We start from the raw sequence: 19,631 nt of genomic DNA, 5'->3' as shown, positions 1-19,631 counted from the left end.
AAAAAAAAATTAATTTTTTTCAAAAATATATTTGAAACACAAAAACAAACAGTACTTAATCAACTAAAATAAAAACTATTTTATTCTAAAATAATTGAAATAATATATTAATTAGTTGAATTTTTTATATGAATAATTAAATCAACCACGTAAGTTAGTTGATAATATAGAAAAAAGAAGAACGCATATGAAATTTGAACGTGGAAGGGAATTTTTAATTCTTGATTTAAAAGTTTTGTTGTTACTTGATTATCTTGTACAACTTTTATAATTTATGAGTTCAAATTTAATTGGATAGATTTTTTTTTAATCTTTTTTTATTATGAGATAAAACTCATACAAAATAATAAAATTAAAAAGATAAAATTTATAATAAAAATAAAAAAATCTTAACCTAACTTTTTAATTAATAATATTTAATTTTTAAATCTTATAATTCGAGTCACAGACTCTACTAAATCAAATTAATTTTTATTATTATATTATATAATAAAAAATAAAAAATAATTTTCATGCATTCCATACTAAATATTAAATATTAAAAGATAAAATTGAATTTTATTATTTATAAATAATAAAATTAAAAAAATAAATAAAAATAATTTTTTTTTTAAAAAAGGTCCAAAAATAAAAATAATTTTTTTTAAAAAAAAAATGCAAGTGAAAATAGCCCAAGCACACTGGGTTGAGCTCGTCCAAAACAGCCGAGTGCGTGGCCCATTAATTTTGTTTTTACTTTTGATAAGGTTGTCAATGTTTATTTTAAATCAAATAGCATGGATAACATGACTCGTACTCATGACCTTATGTTTATCCCGCATGCATGTTCTAATCAACTGAGAATTTTTTTTTTTCTAGAATGTTTAAAATAATATATTAATTATTTTAATTTTTTATATAAATAGTTAAATCAATTACACGTTTTAATTATGTTAATAATAGCATTGAAAAAAAAATAACAAGTGAAATTTGAACGTGTAAGGATAATGTTTAAATCAATGAGGATATTTCATGAATTGGGCTGCATGGGCCCGGTCACAGTCTTGTCTTATGTCCTTGTAAGGCCCGGCCTAGTTTCTTTGGTTTTACACTCGAAAGGTACTTTTCTCGCGGGTTCTTACTCATGGAGACTAAATGTATATTTCTACTTCGATAGAATGCAAAGGATTGATGTTAACCTAAATTAATTTACATTTAAAACAATGTTGTTTTAAGTTTTTCTAAATAATTTACTTAAATGATAATATTTTAAATTAAAAAAAAAAACAAATCAAGTTTTTTCCAGTTTAAACTGGTTTGACTTGTTAGATTCATTACATTTGATCATATTAATTTTTATTTTATTTATTTTTTAATTCATCAACTTAAATTTAATTATTTTAATAATGAGGACTCGTCCAAGAGGATTCATAAAAAAAAACATATATATATATATATTACATCTTGATAGAGTTTGGTTAGTAGAAGTAGCATGGAGTAGCTGTCATGGCTAACAACAACACTTTGATGGTTTCTATAATTAAATCAACAACTATAGATATATTGAAGGAGAGTCCAGTACAGAGTCTGGCAGGTTGCATTGTTAATGGGCCTGACTATATTTTTTTTTAGAAAAATAAAATTATTCTTTTGAAATTCTTAAAGTTTAAAAAATAGGCTAATTTCTTCTCTCTCTCTTTTTTTTTTCATTATTTTTCTAGGCTAATTTCTTCTCTCTCTCTTTTTTTCATTATTTTTTTATTTAATAACTATAAGAATCCTAAATAATATTAAATAAAATTCTTTAATCACTCCTTATCTCTATAAAACATTATTAACAGTTTATTTTCCCATAAAATCTCTAAAAAGAGCTTGAAAACCAATTACATCAAAATAAAAAAAAAACAATAAAACTACAAGTTCATTAAATTATTGAATTGAATCCTTATTTTTTTTTTTTATTATTGTCTTACGTGACTTCTACTCATTTGAACAAAATAATTCACAAAATTTATATTATTCTTTTTGACAAATTTATTAATTAAAAAATATATATAAGAGTAATATTCATGAAATTTTTATTAGTTATATTCACATAACATATAATTAAAAATAACACTTTCAAAAAAAAAAATTATTCTAATGCCATATTATGATACTAAAAGTTAATAAAACCCTCAATCAATCTATATATATATATATATAAACATAACAATTTCACAATAACCTTAGAAACGGTTAACTAACCTTAAACCCCTCACAACGGCTCTTTTCCTTACCTTAAACCCTACAAAAGCACACCGCCAGCACCGCCATATCTCTTCCAGTTAAACACCATGGCTCAAATCCTCCGCGGTTACGAACTCCGTCTCCTCCGCTGCACCCTAACACCGCCGCCTTCGCCGTCTGATTCTCCTTCTCCATGTCCACCGTCCGATCCTAACAACCTTCACTCTCACATCAATTTCCTCCTCACTTGTATCCAATCAGGAAATTACCTCCAAGCTCTCTTCTCTGACTCTGCCAAAATCGTCACTGCGTCAACTCAACTTGACTCAACTAAGTCACCCGACCGAGTTTACACTGAGTTGGTGGAGCGAGTTGAGCAGTTCATAAGGGATGGTGGCGGCGGCGATGAAGAAAATGGTTGCAGAGTTATTCTGGTCATTTGTGTTGCTATTGCTGCGTTCTTTTGCTTCATTCAGGGTAACATTACTGGGTAGGCTTTTTTCCCTTTTCTTAGGTACATTTATCAAGTGGGATTTGATTATTTTGTTTATGTATATTTTTTATTTTTTATTCATTTTTTTTTCAATTCGGTTATTTTTTAATTGTGGATTTTTTCTCTCTCTCTCTCTATATATATGATTTTTATTGATGGTTTTGCTTTTTGTTTTTTGGTGTTTATGAAATTTGTTTTTTAGGCCAGTGAGTGAGATACCTGAATGCCCTTTCCTATTGAAAGTTGAAGAATCTAAAGAATGGGATATTTGGGCTCGAAATCAGCTTATATCAGATGGCGCACATTTGCTTGGGAAGTTCTCTAATCTTGAGGTACTGATGTTTTGCTTTGTTAATGTAATTCATTGGTGTATTTAATTTGCAAGATGATGAGTTGGGTCTATAATTTTTAGTCATGCATGAAGTGACATGGTGTTTTTGAGGGCAACTGTCGTGTAAAGTTTTCCCTTTTCAGTTGGTTCATGTTTTATTCATTGATAGCAGGAAATGAATTTTGTGGTTTTTAGCTTGTTCATAAAAACATCTAGCTTATTGAATTTGAATTGTTCATACCAATCAATTTTGTTTTATTGTTCTGTAGTGCATAGTTTTTGCTAAAATGTTGGTCATGAAGGCAAAAGATTTGTTATTTGAAGGAAGCATCTCTTCGGCATATGGAATCAGAAGCATTTCATGGTGGCTTGCTAGGGTCTTGCTTATTGAACAAAGGATTTTGGATGAGCTATCTTCTTCGTTATTTGATTTATTGCAAGTGTCTATGGGTGAAACCCTACGTCATTTTGGCACCCTGGAACATGTAACAAGTTACTGGGGTGATGAGTTGGGTAATGAAGAAGCAGGTGATATTGTCTCAACAGTCCACTTGGAAGCAGGAATAATGGAACAGACCTATGGACGTGTCGATTCATGCAGGTATTAGATATTTGTTAACTTAAGCTATGAGGTTGACCTAACTTTTATTGTATCCTTATGTAGTCAGATATTAGAAAAATTATTCTGGAGATGTTTATCTGTTTCCTTTTTGCTGTGAAACCTTCCTATCGTTCTGTTTATCAGTTACAATAGTTTCTATTTACGTGCCTTTGTTTTGTTATACTTTCTGATTAATGTTGGTAGCATTAGAGCAAGGCTTAATTAGCTGTAGTTTCATTTGTTTGCTTCCATAAAATTGGTGCAATTTCTTGATTTACACATTTTGTTGAACATAAGTAACGAAACTTGAAACTAAAAAAGTAAATCCAGACAAGGTTACTTACAAATATGTAAATGTTGGCCATAACAGATGTTTAAGTAATTACAGTCTTTTAATCACTTAGTTATCTGCCTTTAAATTCTTTTTGCTGAAGCATTTCTGTGGTGTCAGACTGCATCTTGAATCAGCTGAAGTAGCATCAGGGATTCATCTTTCCCTTACCGGGGTTCTTGGCTATCGAACCGTGCATCAGGTAAATAATTTTAAATGCACTGTTTCCAAATCCATCTGAAGTTTCCTTATTGGCTTCAAGGATCATTCTTGTACACAGGTAGAACCGAAGCAACAAAGGCTACTTGTTGTGGAGAGAAGCTCATCACACACTGGTGGTACCAGCTCCACAATGAGCCCTGGCGTCAAGACACATGATTCTACTAATGCTAAGAATGATCAGGATGAAATATCTCAAGCCTCTGACATTCATATGACACCTGTACTATTGGAGACTGGTGACAAGTCTGAAATTGGAGCACAAGGTAATCAAAATGTTGCTCCTCATGGTGCTGCCTCTTTAAAAGCAGTTCAACAGGCAGTGATTCTGGCACGGTGCCTTTTGATTGAAATAAGCAGTCGACATGATGAGCTTCAAAGTAAGTTTCTTGATACACATGATGAGCTTCAAAGTAAGTTTCTTGAATACATCTGATCTGTGAAATGAACTGTCTGATTGAGTTTTGTCATCAATCCTGTATTACTTATTCCAATAGAAACTAGCCAGTTTTAACTGAATTTAAGTAATGACCTATAAACTATGTTTTCTTTTTTATTTTCCCTTTTCCAGTTTCCATTTTTGAAGTGGCAGTTAAATATTAGATAATCCCCAATTTAAATCTGGCTCACCATAAAGTTCTTGTGTGACAGAAACTTTAATATTCTAACATCAATGATGATTTTCAAAGTAAGTTTCTTGAATAAATCTGATCTTTGAAATGAACCGTCTGATTGAGTTTTGTGATCAGCCCCGTATTACTTATTCCAATAGAAACTAGCCAGTTTTAACTGCATTTAAGTAATGACCAATAAACTGTTTCCTTAATCCCCAATTTAACTCTGGTTCACCATAAAGTTCGTGTGGAACAGAAATTCTAACATTCTCACATTAATATTCTTTTGGAAGTAGATGGTGTGGTAAAGCATGGAATGCTCTCTGGTAAATTTGAGGGTAGGGAAGGATGCTTATGCAGTGGCCGTTTTGGAAAAATAGTAGAAGCTGTCTTCTTCTTCTTTTTTTAATTATAGGGGATATGCACCTTTCCCCTTGTGGTTGGCGCAAAATTTCTTGTTTTAAGGCCTAATTTTCCTGGACCTTCTGAGTTGACTTAGACTAGGCAAAAACCCATTGTGTTTGTTGAACACAGTAGGTTGTTTGATTCTTTGATGTACTTGCTGTTCATTTTTATTGGCCTTCTTTATTTGCATTTGTTAGGTTTTTTTTTTTTTTAACCAGCATGCAAGTAGTTTTAAGGACTCTCACTCTCTTTATGTAGGTGCTTGATTGGTGTTACATGATATATGAATCCCTTGATCTAATAGTTTAAGATTCAATCAAATACTCTTCCGTCTAATTTATTTCATCTCTCTATTGTTAAGGGGTGCAGTGGTTTGAACAATAAATATTGGTGGCTCCTCTTTTGTTTAGTTATGCCGTAATTTCTGTTTCAGGATGGGATATGGCTCCATTCATAGAGACCATCGATTCTCAGCCCTCATCATTCTTTACTGTAAGTTGATAGAAAACTTGTACTTTTTGTTTCCTTGAGTAGTAGATATCACATCAAAAAGAAAATTACAGAGGGGATAAGTGCACTTGAGGACCTTGGCTTATTGAGCTATTTAACAACTTTTTTATTAATATGGTTTATAAACTCGTTTATTTTTGCCAATATTGTCCTTCAGCGAAAGGGAAATTAGTTAGTTTTTAACTTTTGAATTCAAACAATAACTGATATTAGCACTTTCATCAGACACGGTCCATTTGAATCTACATGTGGCTGTGTTTTGTGGTTGTCGTCTATATGTGTGAGGGTTGCTTCTGAAGCACTGAAGGTTTTATGCTTGCCAGTATTTTGTCATGCATTTAGTAAGAGAAATGATCTAATTTTGACCGTACACTCCTAAGATTTTCATGTTCCTGCTTGATTTCCTTGTTTAGTTACGGTGTTTTTGTGACCTCCTACGTATCCGATGGGAAAAAACTCGTACTCGCACAAAGCAGCGTGCTTTAGAGATGATGGAGAAATTGGTATGCTGCACATCTTTCTCCCATATGAGTCTGGTCTTCTGTTAATATTATGTTTCTGGGCTTTGTTATTTACATTTTCCTTTTGAATCATTTGTTCTTTAGAGCAGCCAGCTTTCCCATCTGTTTCCCAACAATTCTTTAAATTGTCAGCACCTGTTTGTGCTAAATATGTAATTATTGGTACAAGAAATACGCTAAACACAATCAAGAATTGGGAAATTTTGGGTTATTTGATCTTTTCCTTCTAATAATTATGCTATGGCATGAGATATGACTAAATGCTGTTCACATTGTCTATCACAAAATCATCCTCAACATTCTTTTCCTAAATAAAAAAATAAAATAAAAAAAAAACAGAGAAAGGAGGGAAAAGAGGCTTCCATCTGAATGTGTCTGAACAACAGCCAAAAAACATGCGACTCAAAGAGCTATTGCTCATAGGAAATACAATAATGCTTTGACCTTCTGTTGAGGCTTTTGTGGAAACTGAGAATATTCTCCTTATATATTTATGATATAACATGGGATCAGAGCTAAATTTTGTAACTATATAAGGGATGAAAAACAGAGAATGGTAAAACATGATACTAAGTTGAGGTCTATACTGGCTTCTTGTATTTAAATTCATGCCCTTTCAGTGACTGCATAAAATAATAGTATTTTTCTTGTTGATCCTTGCCAGTAGATTATGTTCTTTAACCTTTTGTAATTGTTATTCAGTATAGCATCGAGCACTAATTATTTCTCCACCACTTTGCTCCATATACTACTACTACCTTTTCAATGCTAGGGTATTTGAGTTCTCTAACACTCCCTTGGGGGAGTGCAGAAGGGAGTTGTTTGATTGAGAATTTCACAGATACTGTAGAAGGGAGTTGTTTGATTGAGAATTTCACAGATACTGTTTGCAATTATTTCAGGTTGAGGGCATGCACAACTCTTTGCCTGGAGTGGCACAAAGGATTCCATTTTGTTATGTTGCCAATATACCTACTATTCCTGCCCTGCGAAAGTAATTTTTTTTCCTTCTGTCTGCAAATGGCACTATGTTTCCATTTATAGTTCCTTAAGTACATTTTAGTGATATGAAATATATGTTAAAATTGAAAATGTGTTTAATTATTTTCTTGATTATTTATAATTCCTTGTTTCATTTTTTTCTGATTTAGAGAACATGGTGAACTTCTAATTAGTTGCGGCTTGATGGGAGAGGCAATTACAATCTTTGAGAGTTTAGAGTTATGGGACAACTTAATATACTGCTACTGGTGAGATCACCTCACCCATGATAGCCTTGGTCAAACTGACATCAACTTGTTCTTATCTCTTGTCAATTTTTTGCACTTTTGTTTTTTTTGTTTTTTGTTTCCTGCTGCCAGTGGGAGTCTCATACAAGTTACTGCATAAAAAACAGCTTATTGGAGAAAAAGGCAGCAGCTGTTCAACTCATCAAGAAACGGCTGTCTGAAATGCCCAACGACCCAAGGTTATGGTATGTTTGGTTCCATTCAACTATGGTAATCAAGTATTAAGTTTAGGTTTTTATAAGCTATTATTGTCATTAAGAAAGATTTTCTTATCAAAGACAAGACGTCACTGATGAGCTCATATTGAGTTAGTGAATGCTGTGAGATTGAAAGGGATGTAAAGTGCATGTAATGGATTAATCTCTAGTAATTCGACTAATCTTATTTTAAAGCAATTGCTCTTATTAAGTTCAATTGTTGTTGTGGTTGTGCTGTTTTCTTTTCCTGGGAGAAAGATGGCTCAATGATTTTCTAACATTTTGAGAAAAAAACACCTGGGAAAGGCAGCATTTTCTGAATATGGGGGCTACTGCTCAAACAATAGGTGCTTGCGGGCTGGTGTGACCACACTGTAAAATGCAAAAACAATTCATAGAACTTCAGCTTGATCCAAATTAATTTCTGTTAAAGAGTTTAATCAAATTGAATTAAGGTAGGCCAACTCGGTTTTTTTTTTCTTACATTAAAATTTCAGTTTTCAAAGACTAGAACAGTGAAGTTTGTTTAGATTAGTAAGTTGCACAACAATGAAGGTTCCTTCTTCATTTTTTTTTTTTTTGTGTGTTTCAAGGAAATGGTTATGCTGTCATCAAGATGATTGCACCTTAAGTGTGTGCCTAATATGTGTTAGATGTCTGCTTTTTCAACATTGTCCTCTGGCTTAGGAAACGTTGAATATGCTTCTTGTTTCTTGTGGACAATGGCACGTTTCCTCAAGTAGGGTGGAGGTCTATTGTTTATGCACTCAGATGCGTTTTGGGAGCACAAATGGCTGTAAAAACCTGTAGAAGTGACTTCCTGTGCTTTAATTTGTGATATTTAGATCAGGTTTCTAGAATGCTAAAACAATCATGCTCTATCGAAGTAGTTTTGACAGCATGACACGCAAATTGTTTACTTGGCCTGTTGCAACCTGCTTATGAGCATTTAGAATTACATGTCACTTAGCTGCTATTTAGATGAACTAAATGGCCTTTTTGGTTTTATTTTCTTCCACCTTACTGTTATTGTTTCCATGCACATAGAACAAACTGATGAGAAGAGCTGTGTTAGGGTTAGCATACTCTCCCATACATTTCTCTCTCAACTGAATGGTTAACATACTCCGTTTCACATGTGAGAACTTATTTTGCAGGTGTTCGTTGGGTGATGTTATAAATGATGATAGCTGTTATGAAAAAGCCATTGAAGTTTCAAATAATAAGTCTGCACGAGCCAAGGTGATTTTCATTCTATACAAATAAATTGTCAATGATGTGCTTATATGATGATGCATTTTTAATATTATTGCTTTCTGTATGCCAGCGATCTCTTGCTCGTAGCGCTTACAATAGAGGAGACTATGAAACATCTAAAATCATGTGGTATGTTTACCTGTTCCCCTTCCTTTTCTGCTTCTACAATTGAATCTGATTATATTGTCAAACAGGGATGGATCCTGATTGCAAACTATTTCTTGGTTTAATTACAGGGAGGCTGCACTGGCCCTGAATTCTTTATATCCAGATGGTTGGTTTGTTCTCGGTTCTGCTGCATTGAAGGTAACTTGTGCATCTAGAACATATTGAAAAATCTTTCTACCGTGTGGTTACAGATTTTAAGACTTACTTAAAATAATGATGCAGGCTAGGGATGTTGATAAGGCACTGTTTGGGTTTACTAAAGCTGTTCAATTTGATCCTGAGAATGGGGAGGCTTGGAATAATATTGCTTGTTTGTATGTTATATTCACTTTAGTTATTTTTGCTGTTTGTCCATCCCAAATTGACTCTCCCTCCCTCCCTCTCTCTCTCTCAATGCATCAAAGTCTCCTGCAAACAAAGATACAAATTACCAATGACCTTGACATGGTGGAACATAAAAGCATAAATACTACTAGACCACTAGGGAAGCTGCAGCTAAAGCATAAACAACTATCGAGGACACTTTCCACTTGTGGCCCTTTGTTGCAGGCAGTAGTACTGGCCTACCCTTGATATAATGCTCTTTTAATTATCTTATATTGACATTATATTTGCTGAAAGATAATTATTTCTAGATGCTTAAATGTCACACACACACTTATATTGACATTATATTTGCTGAAAGATAATTATTTCTAGATGCTTAATTGTCAATCTTTTTCATCCTTTGAGAACGGCCATCTTCATTCTTAATTTTGGCACCCCTCATTGACAACAGACATATGATAAGGAAGAGGAGTGAAGAGGCCTTCATTTCATTCACTGAAGCCCTGAAGTTCAAGTATGTCTTTCCTTGTTAAATACTGGATGTGCATGTTCACATTTTCTTTCTTTGTACTAAAGCTGGCATACAACTTCATGATAGACGAGACAGCTGGCAGATGTGGGCACAATATAGTCATGTTGCCTTGGATGTGGGCAATGTTCATAAGGTACGCCTGCATATGCACTTTGTTCCTTTCACCCCACATCCAACATGTTTCTGGAACTACCATCAGGTGCATTCTGATCTGATGTCAAATTTTAAAGATGTTTAAGCAACATAGGATATGCTTTAAGCAGCCTCTCATGGACACAATTCTGTTTAAAATATGCTAGTGCTGTACTGCATTTGACTCTTCTGCACTGATTTATAAAATTCCACTTTGGCACATCATAGAACTTGTTGACTGACATGTTAATAGTAGAATATTTTTGTCATGGTTTTTGCAGGCTCTGGAAGCTGTTCGGATGGTTTTGAATATAACCAGTGGCAAAGCTACTGGTAAAGAAATTGATGCTGATATATTAGAGAGAATTATGTTAGAAATAGAAGAGCGGATTTCAAGGAGACCTTTTAAGCCCCCCAGTGTGTCGGATGATACTATTCTTACCACTCAACATTGCCCTGATGATTCTCATAATGATTCCATAAACGAGTCAGAACAAAGAATTGCAGTTGGAAGGTCACGAGAAACTGAGCAGCTGGTGGAGTTGCTTGGAAAAATCCTACAACAGGTTTGCAAATACTTTAATGTTACCCTTTTCCATAGCAAAGTTTCATGCATGTGCATATTATAGTGTTTGCCAATTTGGGCACAGTTTTGATGATTAGATTTGTACAATTTCATAAGTAATCTCTTTCTTTCATTCATTCTGTGATGTCTATCTGTTGAATGCTGCATTTAGCATGTTGAAAACTAAATGGGCTTTAAAATCTTGTTATTGGCGATTTTGATTTTGTTTGAATGGCTGCAGTCACATATTTCTGATAGTTTTGATTATCTTTCTTGACAAAAGTGGCATATAGACATGTTATAAATATGGTAGATTCATTTTAGTATCTCTGTTTTACGTTTCAGATAGTTAAAAGAGTAAGTAGAGCAGATATTTGGGGCTTATATGCAAGGTGGCACAAACTTAAAGGAGATCTCACAATGTGCTCTGAAGCCCTATTGAAGCAAGTTAGATCATATCAGGTATGTACATACAGAGTAATAATTATTATGTTATGTTATTGCGACTCGATATTACTGCTTTTGATTCATTTCTGGTGCTTGTTTGTAGTACACAATCATTGCATATGTGACCGAGTAGGCTAAGCATTTGACAAATTGATACTTATCATGTCATGTTATGGTCTTGTCAAATCATAATTTTTGTGTGTATGTTTTCATTACACATAATTACATCAATTTTCCAGTTTTCTAGTCATTCATTTACTGTAGCATCAAGCCTCCTCAGTCAGGTTACTATTAGAAGAGAGATAATTGTACATTCTGAAATCTTAAATATGCATACACCAACAACCAAGCCTCAATCCAAAACTAGTTGGGGTTAAATGTGCGTGATGTACAGGGAGGGAGGGATGTGACTGAGTAGGCTATGCATTTAACAAATTAATAGTTATGGTCTTGTCAAATCATAATTTTTGTATGTTTTCATTACACATAATTACGTCATGTTTTCACTACACATAGGGAGGGAGGGAGGGATGTGGCTGAGTAGGCTATGCATTTGTGTTATGGTCTTGTCAAATCATAATTTTTGCGTGTATGTTTTCATTACACATAATTACATCATGTTTTCAATACCGTCCATCGAAGTGTTGCAGAAAATGATTCCAATACAGTCCTCTTTTGGCCTGATGCTGTTCTGCACCACTTCATTCTAGTAACAGGTTTCTTTTGGTGGTAGCCCAATCCTCACTACCCAAAACTTATGCCACCATCTTTCTGGTGTATCAATCCATCTTCATTCACATGGCGTTTGCATCTGCATCAATGCCTAATGCTGCCCCTCTTATAGCAGCTTATCCTTAGAAGTCATTTTCTTTTTCCTTTCAGATTCTTCCATCTTGTCCTTGCATATTGAACTTGATTGTTTCTTTTCTTCTGTTTTCCTAACGCACATGTCTGACACTAGCAACCTATGCTAAGTTGTGATTGCCTCCCTGGTCCAAGGTTTGGTCAACTGTCCTTGGAAGGAAAAAAGTCCACTAACCACTGGTAAAAATTAATTTGATGAGATCTCTCTAAAGCAGGTTTTGTTAACACTAAATGATAGACCAAGTCAAATTCTTAAAATAGCCCCCAAATTTGTGGCCCCTGCCACCATCTCAAAACAATTTTTATTGCTTCATGCGCTAATTGGATTGAAGTTTTCTTATGTAATATCTTTTGTGTCAAGGAACAATCTCAACTTAATAGCTTAAGCTATTAAGTGAGGTTCCAACATATGATTTACATTATTCTCGAACACATCCCCTCAAGTGAAAGCCCTTTGGGCTTGAAACTTGCACAGGCTTATATTACCTTGTGCTTGATTTTTATCAAATAAATGGGGATGGTGAGCTTTGAACTTGAGACCACTTGGTCATCAAGTCTCTAATACCATGTTAAAGAACCATCTCAACCTAATAGCTTAAGCTATTAAGTAAGGTTCTAACATATGATTTATATTATTCTCTAATATTTTGCTTATAGGTGCTCTTTGGATTAGCTCATCTAAATATTTCCAAAATTCATGCTAGTTTTTTTAGTCTGCACCATTATTGGGTATTGCTTGATATTCACTCATACCAGATGCAGAGATTCATCATGTCCTTACAAACAGATTTATTTTAGTTTAACAGGCCATTGTTAGAATTGATTGTTTCTGTTAATTAGTTAAACTCTTTCTCAGGGATCTGATTTGTGGAAAGATAGAGATCGATTTAAACTATATGCACGTGCATCATTGGGACTGTGCAAGGTGTACATGGAAATTTCGTCCTCTACTGGTAGTCGTCGTGAACTCTCTACAGCTGAGATGCACCTGAAAAACATAGTTAGACAGGCAAGATACATGATTTAATGATTTTTACTAGAAATTGAATTGGTGCAATGTATTTTCCATGTCTTACCCTTCTCAGTGTGAACATTTCAGCCTTAGTTGACTGTCCATTTTATGAACTAATTCAGTCATTCACATTTATTCTTCAATTGTTTTGTAAACCATTATAAATATGATGTATCTGAAAATTCAGGCCGGGAGCTTTTCTGACACAGAAGAATTCAAGGATGTTCAAGCTTGTCTTGATGAAGTGAAGAAATGTCAATCTGATTAAATGCCAACATAAACAACTTGGAAGACTGTCTTTGGATCAGGAACCATTCCAGATGGTTAAGCGTGGACTTGTGATACTTCAGCTGATTAAAATATTCAAGTATGAACACTTCGCAGTATTTCCCTTTGTGTTGCTTTTTCTCTCCTTTTCTTCTCATTTGTCTCCCCATCCTTTTGTACTAATGAAATAGCGAGGCATTATCCAGATACTCTGGAACAGCAAACCATAATCATTCTAGGTTCTTGTTTTATTGCAAATAAGTGTTTTAGTTTCCTAAGTTTGAGAAACATTGCTTAGTCTTGTGGTGCTTCTTTTAAAGTTGAATTTAACCTCCATTGTGCACTATCATTAGCTGTGGCTTTGTATTACAATTTTGTTCTGTCATTTTGTCTGGTTTGAGATGCATGCTTGTCCGCTGAATGAATTGTAGAACAGACATGAACCAATTCCATCTCCTCAAATTAAAGGTGAATGTTATTTTTCAACTCTTTAACAATTTATGTTCTCTTCTATTTTTAGGAATTCTAAAGTTTGGAGATAGTACACGAGGGTGCAACTCTTTTCTGGGTGTTCGTACATTTACTGTAAACGATACATGTAAAGGTAGTTTTCTTCTGGCTGTGGACTGGTATACAGTTAGCATGCTTTACCCCCTCTCCCTTTCCTCTTCTTTCATGATTCTTCCATGTAGATATTTTGCAATTGCAATGAACATAATGGACGAGTTAAGTTTCTACTGAGATCTGTTTTCTGGAAAGGAATAGATTGCATCCCTATTGTGACTTCAATTGTGCCACTTCTCAGTGTAGATCACACAAACACAATGCCTTTGATAAAACAAGAAGACAACCATGGAATTATCCCTTTCTTATTCACAGATACAGGTAGCCACAAGTGAGTTGAGAAAAATGGCTACCCCCCGGCCCTACTGAAAAAGAGGACCAGAAAGAGACTATAGCTGTCAACGCTAAACTCAAATGTGCATAAATCTAATTATGCAACAAAGTTGAAAGGGCTATATGCATGCATTTGACTACTCCATGCCTGGCATCTTTCTGAACATGACAACAAAGTCAAGACCTTTTCTGGGTCCGGAAGAGGTTTGGCCACACTCTCCCTCTGCATGCTCCTCTTAATCCAAGCTGATAGTTTGGGACACTCGGCCTCGACTGTGAAGTTTCCGAACTTCTCACTGGCATAAAACCAGCTGGCCATAGGGATTGCCACTATATCGACAAACCCAAAGGTTTCACCACCGAAGAATTTTTTTTCTCCCCAATGGCTTCCTAACACCTTCAGAACTTCAATGAAGTCTTTCTTGGCTGCCTCCACAGCCCCTCCTGTACTCCTCCAGACGGTGCAGGTTGCATCAAATAGCTGGCCAATGAACAAAAACAAAGAACAAATTTCTCTTTAACATCAGTTCTTACAGGTGTTGGCAAATGTCTTGATGCTACATTTAGTAACAAATTTAATGTATGGAAGATATTGTCGCTGCCTCGCTAATTTTGTAGCCAAAAATAAATATCTTCATTGATTAACGCAGCAAAATGCAAGGTAAAAAAAAAGAGAGAGAGAGTGCTAGAAACCAACCTTCTTGTCAATGTAATCAGCCCAGAAACGGGCTTGGGAACGGCCATATGCACAAGCTGGCAGCAATGGGGGTGAAGGCCATTTCTCATCAATGTAGCCAACGATGATAGCGGACTCATTCAGTGGCTTACCATTGTGTAAGAGCACGGGCACCTTCTGGTAAATAGGGTTTGATTTGAGCAACAACTCACTCTTCCCACCAAACAAATCCTCCTCTTTTGATTCATAGTTCAAACCCTTCTCAGCCAAAACTATTTTCACCCTCATGCAAAATGGGCTCACCCAGAAACCCAAGAGAAGCAAGTCTTCCTTGGACATCCCTTTCTGTTGGTGGGTGTAAGATGATAATGATCAGATAGCTTATTTACATAGGAGATGTGAACCCCATCAGGTGATGTTCTCGAAGTCTTTTTCTTGTTTTCTTTCTCCATAAGCAACTAAAACTTTGTGAATATCAAGGTACTATATATGTGATGGGTACTCTACAAGTCGAACATGCTCAAACAAATTAAGCTTGTCTTCACCAGTATGGACAGTTGTTATGCCATGCCGGATATGAAGCAACATTAAAGCATGTTAATTGGTATTTTCACTAAGAAAAGCACACCGTATCTTCTAAGGGATCGAGGTTTTCATTTTTATTTTCTCTTAAAAACAAAAGCAATGTGTCTCTGTTTTACTTTTTACCATGGGAAACAATATCACGCGGAGGTAACCTTTTGTTCGAAAACGTTTTAAAGCACATGTCTTGTTGGCGCTGCTTTTGGCCTGACCTCGAGTCTTGCTAGTGTGGGCCATGCTTCCCCTTGCCTTCTTTTAGATTCTCGTTCCTTGGACACCGTCCTTCTCATGCTCTCATCCTTGTGCGTCTGAGCTCGCCTGAAAGGGCTTCGGATGATAAATTGAAGCGGTTTAGGATTGAATCTTAATGGATCATAGCAACAAATCTACTTTGTTTCTCGTCGGAATGGTACTTTAAGGCGACCCGCGTGGCTCGTTCATTGCTATGACTTGCTAATTAGATGTGCCTCCAGAGTTAAGAGATCCTGCTATAGGTCAGCAATCAGATGGCAGGTGCACATATCTGGCTTTACAACCAAATACATTGACCAAGTATACAAATCAATTGTTCCTTTTATACTGGATTGAATTATCATTACGACACTATAATTAGCACGAAGGATATTAGATGGAGCATCTAGCGAGAGATTAATGTAGAAATTATAAGAAGACCTTGCTTCTACAGCAGGTGTGCCTAATAAATATATAGATTTTATGGAATACTACTAGCTAGGTAGGATATATATGAAATATATGAAAGATTCCATACTTGAATTATCTAAGCCAGCCTAAAGCTCTACAAAAAAAGATACGAAAAGTGTTTCAAAATTTAGAATACCCCATCATATTTCCACAACCAATGAGCCCAATTACAACATGTTTGTTTGTGAGGTGCGTCACTCGGCGCATCTCACATAAAGCATGAATTTCATTTATCCAATTTCCTTGAAAGTTCATCATAATGTATCTAGCCCCCGTATATATTTCATAAGCCACATCCTAATTTTGTTTTTTTGCATTCAAAAAGACAATTTGATTAAAATTTATGTCTATTATATGCTTTTGAATAATTTCAATAATATGGTCCAATTCCATAAATAAGATCTCTTAAATCATTAAAATAACATCACATGCTGTCAAATGCGTATTTATGCTCAGCTCTTAGTCTAGGGTGTAGTTGTGGAAGGATTATTGCTGGTATCTATTATCAAACCCTATGCAAATGTGATTTTTGTGTAGCTTTGTAAATAAATTCCCTATGCAAATGTGATTTTTGTGTAGCTTTGTAAATAAATTTGCTAACTCTATATAATAACTAGTACATAGAAAAGTCAGCTTCACTAGGAAAATTGTGAAAGCAACTTCATTAAATAGCTAAATGTGACAAAAAAATTGTTATTGATCTAAACAGGAAAAACCTAAAAGTATTAAACTGCAACGTAATGTTTATAGGATATACTCAGTCATCTTCCTGAATTTTTAATATATCAGGTCTTTGACATCATCAAACTTGACTGATACACTACGTTGCTTACCATTATACATGGCTCCAGAGATTATTTAGAATAAAAGGTATGATACAAAGGTGGTAATGTAGCATTGAGTTTACATGAAATTGACAGTAATCAAAGTTAATTTATGAAATATTATGATTAACAGAATTTCTCATATATGCAGATTGATTTATGAAGTGTTGGCAAGTTTTATTCCAATTAGTAATTGGAAATTCGCCATTTGATAGCAATAATCAATATTAGGTTTTTAAAAGAATTATTTACATAATATACGTAATAAGAAACATTAAGTCTTTCCATACATTATAAAGCTCAAGTTTTTCCATATATATGTAACCTCTTCGGGGCCCGAGCCCTACCAGTCTCCCCTTTATCTTCGCCACTCTTATTGAAAAAAATACCAAATTGATGTTTTGGCATTTCTTGTTTTGACATTTCCTATAATACTTCCAATTAAACTTGACTGCAATGACAAATGAGTCAATAAGACATTAAAGGTAAGCATGAATTAGAATATTTAAGCTCATTGTAGAAATAAGCAACCAAGGCAACAAAATAACACATAGAATAAATTGATTTACAAAGCCTGAGGCTTCTAAACATAATTATGGTTTAAAGAAAATGTTTAGACATCATATGTCTCCCTACCATACAAACAGACATAGAGGCTAGACAGAAATACAGAGAACACTATAAAAGGGGTCATTTCTGATCATTTTAATCAATAATTACAGTTCTTAAAAATTATTTTAGCTGGTGACTAACCAAAAAAGTAAGTTATGCCATTATAAAAGGTTAAAATAATCCAAGAGAGCAATTTTATGTAGATAAACTATATAGGATTGAGATATATACATAACCTTCTTGCTATTTCCATTAATCATGTAATCTGCCTATGCACATATCTAAACAAAGTTAAGGAATTTTACTTCTATACCATAAAATTAAAAATATGACAAGATCAAAGATAAAGGTACAAGTTGCATACAAAAAATCTGATTAGAACATAATAGGCAGGTGTGAAAGAGAGAAAATTTTTAAAATATAGATAAAAGATAAAATGAGTTGCTAGAGACATTAGTACTCCGATCACTCTATAAGCTCACTGGACGGATTTGGTTTATATGGTGTCATTTGAGAGATATAGTCATCGCAAGTTTTCTAGGAAAATTAGATTTCAAGCAGCTATAATCGTCGGTTTGATTTGCCTAGTTTCACCATTGAATCAGATTCATTTTTCACACAAAGGGTCACCAAAAGGTCCTCTTAGGTTTGAACTATGGAAATCCAGTTCCAACATTCTTGGAAATTTTTTTACTCAGAGTACCTCCAGTTAATTTTCAGATTTAATCACCTCTTTTTAGATTGTGTTTGATCTAACTGTTGGATCACTTTAGTTATTTGATATGTTACATTATACCTGATTATCTTGAACTAGATCATTAGATTTTAGCTAATATTATCTTTATTGTGTGTGTTGTTATTTAGAAGTTATTGTCTAGATATGGATATAAATTACCTAGAAACTAGTCAACAAGTTCACCTGAAAATGGTCAATCAATTCACAACACTACCTATTTCCAACCTAGCTATAGCCACCAAAAAATCCTTTAACACCTCTACAAATATAACAAACATCGCAAACACTACAACCACAAACAGAACCACATCAAAAGACCAAGACTAACCCTAAACAACCCTACAAAGAAAACCAAACTACCCCTACACAAAATACCACCATGACGCACAAAAACACAAACACCCTCAAGCATTTTATAGAAAGATAGAGTAAAGGTCTTAAATGCTATAACTCGTGCCAAGATGCCTTTTTTCCATGGTAAGAGGTTGGCACCATGTTGGACATTTCGGATAATGTCATTGATGAAAAGTACATCAAAATGAAACTGGTGCTTGATGGGATTATTCCTAGGCTATAAGATGCCCTATCATGTAGCCAATTTTATTGCATTTTGAGTATGAAAGAATTATGGCCTTGAGAGTGTCATGACGACACAATAAGGTTTCTTGATCTTTCATTTTAAAAGTGAGGATGATGCTAACTTAGTTATAGAAAAAAGACCATGGATATTTAGGGGAAAATCCATTATCCTCTAATCGTGCCACTTATATTTTGTTCTTGATAAGAACAAAATCATGAAAGTGTCGATATGGGTTTGTTTTTAGGGATTACCATTTTGCTTTGTAATGAGATCGACCTAAGCATAACCGCAAGTTTAGTAAAAAGACCTTTGGCTTGTGACGAACACTCTTAGTGGCACCTAACTTGATTATACAAGAGTTTCTATGGAATTGGATGCTTCAATACCCATGGTTCACATTTTTCATCTTCAATTAGGTTATCTACAAAGCTTATCATAGTTACAATTGATTGTGAATGAAAGCCAACAACTTGTGAAATTTTTTGAAGTCTTTGGCCATTTATGCAAGGCATTGGTTGAGGCCCCAATTATGTAGGAGGAAGATATGCTCAAGATTAAAAAAAAAAAAAAGGAGATGATCTTCATACTTGTAGCTTACCAATTATTATGACTGAAGGGGTTGTATCTCCTTTATTGTTACTTCTGTGGCAAAATCAATAACTTAAACAAACAAATCAGGTGGAATTGATAAATCGATGTAGCCACCCATGAACCAAACGACCGGTTGAATAC

General features: G+C 34.4%; 1 protein-coding gene and 1 pseudogene across 3 annotated transcripts; one reads left to right on the top strand and one right to left on the bottom strand.

Annotated features, from left to right (window-relative positions):
• The first annotated feature begins 2,206 nt into the window (after nt 1-2,206).
• LOC105139208 (Protein prenylyltransferase superfamily protein) lies at nt 2,207-14,045 on the top strand. 3 transcript variants are annotated; one of them, XR_844935.1, is made up of 21 exons: nt 2,207-2,698; nt 2,904-3,033; nt 3,302-3,633; nt 4,085-4,166; nt 4,245-4,563; nt 5,636-5,694; nt 6,126-6,215; nt 7,136-7,227; nt 7,385-7,483; nt 7,630-7,707; nt 8,877-8,961; nt 9,047-9,105; nt 9,213-9,282; nt 9,367-9,458; nt 9,923-9,985; nt 10,070-10,136; nt 10,417-10,701; nt 11,046-11,162; nt 12,868-13,020; nt 13,211-13,390; nt 13,811-14,045. XR_844935.1 is itself a non-coding variant. In XM_011045571.1 (20 exons), the coding sequence occupies exons 1-20, from the start codon at nt 2,316-2,318 to the stop codon at nt 13,289-13,291; spliced, it is 2,736 nt and encodes a 911-aa protein (XP_011043873.1). In that variant the 5' UTR covers nt 2,207-2,315; the 3' UTR covers nt 13,292-13,673. The 3 variants fall into 3 exon arrangements, 1 of the variants encoding a protein (XP_011043873.1); XM_011045571.1 differs by lacking the exon at nt 13,811-14,045 and having other exon boundaries at nt 13,211-13,673; XR_844936.1 differs by lacking the exon at nt 2,207-2,698 and having other exon boundaries at nt 2,943-3,033; nt 3,357-3,633.
• Nucleotides 14,046-14,123: 78 nt separating this feature from the next.
• LOC105139207 (probable glutathione S-transferase) lies at nt 14,124-15,202 on the bottom strand (annotated as a pseudogene).
• Nucleotides 15,203-19,631: the final 4,429 nt, after the last annotated feature.

The sequence above is a fragment of the Populus euphratica genome, unplaced genomic scaffold (genome assembly GCF_000495115.2).
Source record: "Populus euphratica unplaced genomic scaffold, PopEup_1.0 scaffold89.1, whole genome shotgun sequence".
NCBI lineage: Eukaryota > Viridiplantae > Streptophyta > Magnoliopsida > Malpighiales > Salicaceae > Populus > Populus euphratica.
Note: the sequence above shows the minus strand (reverse complement) of the source record. Positions and strands in the feature narration are given on the sequence as shown.

Coding starts and splice junctions, on each gene's coding strand:
- LOC105139208 (XM_011045571.1), top strand. CDS start 2,316: ATGGCTCAAATCCTCCGCGGTTACGAACTCCGTCTCCTCCGCTGCACC. Junction 5,695..6,125: donor AGCCCTCATCATTCTTTACT/GTAAGTTGATAG, acceptor TTCCTTGTTTAG/TTACGGTGTTTTTGTGACCT. Junction 10,137..10,416: donor ATGTGGGCAATGTTCATAAG/GTACGCCTGCAT, acceptor TGGTTTTTGCAG/GCTCTGGAAGCTGTTCGGAT.